This window comes from Halichondria panicea, chromosome 6 (genome assembly GCF_963675165.1).
Source record: "Halichondria panicea chromosome 6, odHalPani1.1, whole genome shotgun sequence".
NCBI lineage: Eukaryota > Metazoa > Porifera > Demospongiae > Suberitida > Halichondriidae > Halichondria > Halichondria panicea.
In genome coordinates, this window is record NC_087382.1 from 6654437 (window position 1) to 6662779 (window position 8343).

The 8343-nt window shown below is 40.5% G+C and overlaps 1 protein-coding gene across 1 annotated transcript; it reads right to left on the minus strand.

The window, feature by feature from the left end:
• Positions 1 to 436: 436 nt before the first annotated feature.
• Positions 437 to 5735, minus strand: LOC135336887 (uncharacterized). The gene is made up of 6 exons (XM_064532755.1): positions 1296 to 5735; positions 1095 to 1232; positions 823 to 1030; positions 691 to 764; positions 520 to 634; positions 437 to 471 (listed from the first exon to the last, which is right to left on the minus strand). The coding sequence occupies exons 1-3, from the start codon at positions 1471 to 1473 to the stop codon at positions 900 to 902; spliced, it is 447 nt and encodes a 148-aa protein (XP_064388825.1). The 5' UTR covers positions 1474 to 5735; the 3' UTR covers positions 437 to 471; positions 520 to 634; positions 691 to 764; positions 823 to 899.
• Positions 5736 to 8343: the final 2608 nt, after the last annotated feature.

An 8343-nucleotide genomic window follows, 5' to 3' on the forward strand; every position in this document is an offset into this window, starting at 1 on the left:
AAAAACATTATTGACCAGAAACTGGAACAAAAGGGTTTAAGTCCACCACTACATTCTCTTAGCATGATCAGACAAGGTGTCAGCATGCCCTTCCAGATGAATAGAGCACTGTACAAGCTAGCTAGCTCGTAGAAAACTGATTAAATTATAACATTTTAGTAATATCCTCCACATAATTAGAAAAGCGTTTCAATTCGAGTACAAAAAACCTGCAGTTGAGTGTGAGCTTAAAATAAAGATACGCTTATAATCGAGCAAGTGCCTATAACCCAGTTTCTACGGTATTGAGAGATGCAGAATTGAGAGATGCAGAGATGCAGACACTATAGAGATGGATTTCTTACCCGGATACTTTTCTTACCAGGATACTTCTTTCACGCCGTCTTCGGTGCTTCTTTCGAACCTCTGATAATCCCCTCCTATTCATCGATGCCTCCTGGCGGAGAGTTTTGTAGTATGTATACGTGGCACCTGAAAAGATGTTGAGTGTCAATAGTCTATATAGAGAGATAAACTCACTCCGTATGTTATGACTTTGGAAAGATGGATTAAGAGAGTGTATCTCTTGTATCAATGTATCTCTTGTATCAACCTTTTTACCACAGCTACATTTTCAGAATCTTTGAAGGTTGACCTATATAATTATACAGTGACAAAATATGTGTATATCAAAGTAATACAATAACCTACGGGGGTTCAATGTTGAAACCATCGAAATTTTCATCATCTTCAATCATAGTTTGGTAGACCTTCCGAGTTTCAGCCTACATACAAAGTATATAGTATGATTTTATACACACTATACCTGCATATATCATTTACCCTAACAACGAGAGGAACAGTTTTCTTTTTAGATTTTGGAGTGCTGGTCGTATCACCAGAGCTGGACGCATAATTCTTTAGAGAATTAGTGACTTCAGCTCTATTTCAGTTCGTTCAACACGTTGGATTAATTCCCCAAGCTTGTTAGACATTTCTTTGAGTGCTGCTGCCACCTCTGAACCTCCGGAAACATTTGTATGCGAGTCACCTGTGACAGGAAACAAGGTGGTTACATTATATCTTTTGACATGTACCGTACAATGGAAACATACAATTCTTGCTCCCACGTGAATAAGGCAAGAGAGTTCTGCGTCTACGAAGTGACGGAGTGACAGGAGCAGAAGTGTTCTCCTTAGTGTTAGATTTTTTGCTTTTAGTGACTCGAGAGTCAGACATACTGCCCTGTAAACCTACATTTACAATTAATATTTACATAATTTAGATAACGTTAACGTCTCACACAGCCTACTTACCTTGCCTACAGGGTGTAACCGGGCTCTGTCTTTTTGCTTTAAAGAGATCAGCCATATCAAGGTTTTTGAATTGTGTATTTGACCGATCATCTTCTGAACCAGGCTCAGAGTAACTGCTGCAGGAAGTTTGTAGAACCTCATCATCACTAGAAAAGAGTTCAGTTCCCGATCCTGCCATTATTTCCACAGAACAACAACCTTTCTTTTCAAGTCACCTGCCGCCTAGATTCTAGTCTATTGAGTCCGTACTTAGATCGAGAAGCTAGCTAGCTCAACAAGAATCTAGGAACTGCCATGTGCTCTAGCTGTCAACGTCATGCGTTATTTAAAGACGCATTGTTAGAGTAAACAGAAGGCATTGCTTACATTGCTTACATTGTTACATTGCTTACATTGTGACAGATCAGTGTCGATTAAGACATATAAAGCTCATAAACTCCTCCAGTAGAAATTGGTCCGTACGCCTCAGATCTACAAATGAATCATCTCAAGGTAGTAGCGATGAACGATCTGAATCTCCCCCTGCCCCTGCCTCCCTTGGCCATGCATCACTATCTCAAGTGATGATCAACCGTTAGGATCACCTTGCCTGTCTTCTGATAGATTAAATTACGGTGTAGATCTAATTGTTTTCCCCATAATAGACGATTGGAGCGTTTGTGAAAGTGGTGATGATGAAGGTGAGACTCAGTTGGTGTCCTTCAATAGCATTGGTATTTTGTTTTGTGCTATTATTGATTGTAGGCCTACTTTGAACCTTTTCTAATACAGATATGGAAGAGATATGGACCACAGAACCGGATGAAGCAGAAACTGACTTTGAGTTGATCGATACTGAGCCTACTCTGGGCGAACCGGATACCACCAATTCCAGCGATTCATCCAGATCATTCGTTCTTCGTTATATTTGCAGTTTTATATACTATCTTTCTCTCACAACAACTTTTACTATTCCTTTTTGGTCTTTTTGGTATTTTGGGCATGGCAAGCTTACTTCCTTCCTCCTTTTACAAGTCTCCACACTTCCGTTTCAAACGGTATGTAGTTTGCAAAAAGTGCCATCATATCTACTTTTTTGACGATTGTGTACACGGAAAATAAGTAAACCATGCCCCTTTATCGCATTTCCTCATCATCCACACAGACAAAGGCGGTTGCCCTGTAGTGCTTTGCTTTTGAAAGTTGCCAGTGGGAAGACAATGTTGTACCCTTTCATGAGTTACTGCTACCTTAGTCTTGAAGTCCAACTACAAGCTTTCTTGCTGCGGCCCAACTTTTATTCAGTGTGAACAATGGCGATCAAAAACTGGAACTGATTTATCTGATGTTATGGATGGGAGGATTTGGAAAGAATTTCAAACTCATGCTTCTCTGTCTCAGCCCTGGAACTTAGCTTTAATGATGAATGTTGATTGGTTTCAGCCATTCAAGCATGTTCAATATTCAGTTGGGGTGATTTATCTTACGATTATGAACCTTCCACGACACTTACGGTTTAAATGTGAAAATATGATCACCGTGGGCATTATACCAGGCCCTCATGAGCCATCTGAAAACATTAATAGCTTCTTAGAACCATTGGTTAATGAATTGACTATGTGGCAGGGAAAGGAGTTGCCTATTCATGGTACCAAAAAGTTCGTTGTGCATTGCTTTGTGTGTCATGTGATTTGCCAGCTGGACGAAAAAGTGTGTGGATTTAAGTCTTACAATTCTCGCCACGGATGTTCTAAATGTTTGAAATCCTTTCCTGGGACCGTTGGTTGTATGGATTACTCAGGTTTTGATCGTGATCACTGGATTCCTCGAACATATGAATCTCACCAACTAAAATGCTTTCCTGTAACACTAAAGCGGTTATCGATACACCCTTCTGTTAAAACTCCCTTATTTCCATCCATCAAGGATGCTTGTGATTGATCCGATGCACAACATATTTCTTGGCAGTGGTAAGTACATTCTGAAACATATTTGGTTGCAAAGGAATCTCATTGAAGAATCACAGTATAATATGATTCAGTCGATAGAATGATAGTTCCATCCGATATGGGACGAATCCCATACAAAATTATGTCAGGTTTCAGCTCATTCACAGCAGATCAGTTTAAGAATTGGATCCTTTACTTTTCTGTGTTGGCCCTCAGAGATGTTCTTGCCGAGGAACATCTTCAACCTAGCCTGTAGGAAACTTTGCAGAAGACGTGTAACCCTTCTGGATATTCAAATTGGTGATGCTCTCCTTATGCAATTCTGTACACGGAATCTATGGAAAAGACGTTGTTACTCCAAACATGCATTTTACACGCACATCTTCGAGAGACTACGGTCCTTTCTATGGATTTTGGTGTTTCTCGGTGTTTCTCGTATGAAAGATTCAATGGTATACTTGGCCAGATGCCTAACTCGATCGAATTGCAACTCATGAAGCGTTTTGCTGGAGATATGGAACAGTTTTGTGCTACTATACACCACTCAATTTGCACCAGTTTTCACTCATAGTAGGCAAGTAGTTGGCTCTGTGTCTGAAACGTTACAAGAATCGGTTTATTGTGCGACAGTGACTTTGCCAGTGTAACTGGGGTATGGCTCAACTTAAAAATATCCAACTACCAACACTTAGTAATTCTGAAACTGATGGCCTGAAGATATTTTTTGCTCGCTTATATTCTGTTTCTTTAGCGGATGTGAACGTAAATAGTGTTACCTATAAATTTAAGGAGATAACTTTTAATGGAAAGATAATCGGGAGCATCATCAAATTCGTCTGTAGTCATGGCCTCGTGGTTTCCGAACTTGCTCTGTGTAGATGACATTGGCAATCAAGACACTCGACCAGCTAGAATTAACTACTTCATGAAGCATGTTGTGCTGATTAGAAACACTCCGATCACACATGTAATGTTTTCGGTTTCATGGTTTAAGAGTCGCCAAGAGAGATTTCACTATGGTACATATTTGAAAATGATCCCTTTCTACCAGTTCAACTAATTGTGGGTAGGACAGTATCGCTTGTGGACAAACTCAATTTTGGTGCTTGTGAATCTGTCCTTCTTGTCTGCCCTCGTGTATAACTCATAAAAAAAATTGTCTGTAATAATTATTTTGCACAGTGAACAAGATGATAATTATATCCGGCATGTGTTAAACATAATATTATAAAATCAATAAAATCAAATGACTTAAGCTTGTATACGTACTGCAGACATAATTATGCATATGTGCATATAATTGTGCATAAAAATAATACCAGGAAACTTGTACCTCAAAATATGTGGACATGATGTTTCCTCTGGTCACTCTTGTGATATGATACATGATATGATACAAGAACAATCATGTACTTCATGAAATGTGCATAGACACATCATTTTGTATGATACATGTACTTCATGAAATGTGCATAGACACTTGACGTTTCCTATAGTTAACTCCTGTATGATACAAGAACAATCAGATACTTTATGAAATGTTATAGACACATCATACGTTTGTGTAAAGGATTTGGAAAGGAAAGCTAAAGTGGTATGTCCTACATAAATCCCCATATTAAGGTCTACAGGAAATCAAGTTTTTGCCCAGTGAATTTAGGTGGGAGTGCAATCTTGCTGCGGTGTGGGGGAAGATGGCTACGGGGGGTGGTCATTCTCAGCTGGTCATTCTCAGCTGGAGGAGCAAGTGAGTGTACTGGGAATTCCTACCATGACGAAAGCGAGCTTCAGCTGAGAGCTTCATCTCAACTGAGAGAAATATCGGAGAGATTTGGAAGCAAAATTTAATAGAGTCAATGGCCGAAGCAGGACGGGAGGAGAAAAGAATAGCAGAGGAAATGGGGAGCTATAATGAAGGCGTTCCAGCTATCACAGTTATTTAGACGGAGGATGAGGATGGAGCAAGCGATCACACAAGCACTCCTACAATGCAAACTCAGGTGTTGCCATCATTATCGGCAAGGAGACCGGCAAGCTTCTCTACATAGGTGTGCGAAATAAGTACTGCCATGCCTGTGCACTCGCCTGACAAGCATGTTTGTTTCCGCGCAACTGGAACAAGTCATCTTCTGAAATGGAGACAGACATTATCCTGGAAGGGTTCCTTGAAGCTGAGCAGGTCCATGGTGTGCGGTACATACACTTCATAGATAGTTCTGTGCATCCTACGCTCATACAGAATGTTCCAGGGTTGGGGACATGCCATCAAGAAGCTAGAATGCGCGAATCACGCTTGCCGAGGTGCTCTTGAGAGGCTTGTTCAGGATAACCCATCCTACAAGGGAAATGGTGGACTTACGCTGAAAACAAGAAAGCGACTGGTTTCTGCTGCTCGAGCTGCAATCAGGATGAGGAGTACGGCACTCAAACGTGACTTGCAGAATGGACCACGTCATTGTTTTGGCTTTCACGATGACTGCAGCCCTGACTTTTGTAAGACAGCACAAGACAGACATGCTCTCATCCGCCGCAACAACTCGCTCACTCAGTCCACATCTCAACCGTCAACTTTCAGTGAAAACAGCGAAGACAATGATGACGTGCTTGATGGTGAGTTCAGACCTACAGAATAAAAACATAACATTAATTGAGGCAAGTGTAAATATGTATTGTAAATATGTATTGAACAGGTATTGTTACTACACAAGAGGCTTTGTGGAGTGAAACTGTTGATGACGATCCGATGGTACGATTGGAAGGTGGACACACACCAACAAACGTGGTTTACCATGACATTCAGGTACAACTAAATCGACTTGTGAGCAAAGCATCTCAGCTGATAGGAAACGAGACAACAAATCTGGCAGAATGTTGGATGCATATTCGTGCTACGGTGGGAAGGTCATCAATCGATCGCAGAGTGGCTCTTGGGAACACAGATGCATGGGAGCAGGGCTTAGGCAGAACCTTGGAAGAAAATGGGGACCACAGACCTGGAAACAGATGGCAGGATCGATGCCAAATAAAGTATTCTCTGACGCAGCAGAACGTTCTGCTAAGACAGTCTCTAATGACAGAAAGAGAAAAGGAACAAATGAAGCAAAAGAACAAAGACGAAAAAGCAAGTACACTAAAATAGATAACTCAATTGCAGCTCGCAAAGCTTACACTAGGCATGACGAAGGAGTTTCTCCGGATGAAATAACTGAAGACATTTCCTCGCAGAGAGTTGAAAACAAGAGACAGAAGTGGTCGTCACTTGCGAAGAAGCACAAACAATTGAGAAGAAAACAAGACAACAGGCAGAGAATGATGAGTGGAAATATGAGAGAAGGAAAAGAATTACAGTATTGAGAGTGGGAGGAATAGCGAAAATGAAAGAGACGACAAAAAAGAGTAATAAAGTCAAAGATCTACTGTACAGCACATTTAGAGGCAACGAAGCTACACCATGCCAACTCAACACAAAAGAATGAGCACCCCCTCAGATTTCAATGAAACTTGGGGTATACATACCTTACCATATATTAACCAATCACACTTAATATCTGCCCCATATGTCATATGGCTTCTTAGCTACGAGCCCTTCAAATTTTACAAATCTCTGTGACCTGCCTACACTTCATACAGCACAATTTCTGTCATGATTAATCATAACAGATAAAAATAATACCACCGTACTCCTTAATGATATGTCCTTTCAGATGACATGCTTAAAGGAGGTGGGCGCTCGTTAACGGGTAAAGGTCATTGTTCGAAACTTTTAATTAAGCGTAACTCAAAAATAGCGTCTTTTTTTTTCTCGCTATTATCCATCTGGTATAAATTTGGTAATGGGATGTTAATGGGATCAGAAGATATAGACATTGCAATACACGTTGGTGAAGTTATTGACATAACTGTGGGTTCTTCCATACAAATTTAACACTACTTAATGGGTGACCTTACAGAATTTAAGGAAATTTCGCCTGTGTGGTGAACCCCAAGGAATTTGGATTTTCGGCTTCTGAGATATCGGCACCTATCTATGAGAGTGATGAAAACAGCAGAATGATGCCCGGAAAAAAGGATTGCGTATCTGTTAGAACAGAAAAAGAACGGATAATGGTGCAAAAGAGGCTTGTACTAATGAATCTACGCGAACTTTATCGGTTCTTTAAAGATAAGTATCCAGAGCAAAAGGTCGGATTCTCAAAATTGCAGACCTCCGGCCAAAACATTGCGTTCTTGCTGTGCAAGTGGTACCCATTCAGTTTGTGTGTGTACCATTCACCAGAATGTCAAGCTGTTGATACAAAGTATTAAGCATTTAGAGCTCAGTGATACATGTACGTTTATTCAATCATATCAGGAGTGTATTTTGTTACCGAGCTGCTACCTAGGGAGCTGCAAGAATTGTCCAGGATTTGCTGGTCTAGAGGAGCTGTTTCAAACTATGCTGGATGAAAACATGATTGACAACATTACTTTCAAACAGTGGGTCTCAGTAGATCGGTCTACCTTGGACACAGTGAGCAAATCAGCTGATGAGTTTATCGAATTTTTCTGCGAGAAACTTAAGCAACTGCTTCTGCACAGTCCACCCTGAAACCTGGTGAATTGTTAGTACAAGCGGATTTTTCAGAAAACTACTCCTTTATTCTCCAAGATGCATCTCAGGGTTTTCACTGGAACAACTCTCAGGCAACAGTCCATCCATTTGTTATATATTACAAGCAGTCAGGAGAGGAACGTCATCTCAGTTATGTTGTTATCTCTAATTGTCTCAATCATGACACAGTAGCAGTATATCTCTTTCAGAAGAAGTTAATCACTCTTCTCAAGAAAATTCTCCACATATATTTTTCCGACGGTGCTGCTTCGCAGTACAAAAATAGGAAAAACTTCTTGAATTTTGAATTTGTGCAACCACGAGAAAGATTTTGATGTTAAGGCGGAGTGGCACTTTAGTGCAACATCTCATGGTAAAGGAGCATGTGATGGTGTGGGAGGAACTGTGAAACGTCTTGCTGCTTGAGCCAGTCTCCAACGACCATATGATGAACAGATAATCACTCCAATTGAGCTGTTTGAAAGGAATAATTTTTGAGTATTGTAGCAGTGCGGAAGTCAAGGATCAA

Coding starts and splice junctions, on each gene's coding strand:
- LOC135336887 (XM_064532755.1), bottom strand. CDS start 1,473: ATGGCAGGATCGGGAACTGAACTCTTTTCTAGTGATGATGAGGTTCTA. Junction 1,233..1,295: donor GGTTACACCCTGTAGGCAAG/GTAAGTAGGCTG, acceptor TTGTAAATGTAG/GTTTACAGGGCAGTATGTCT. Junction 1,031..1,094: donor TTCACGTGGGAGCAAGAATT/GTATGTTTCCAT, acceptor TTCCTGTCACAG/GTGACTCGCATACAAATGTT.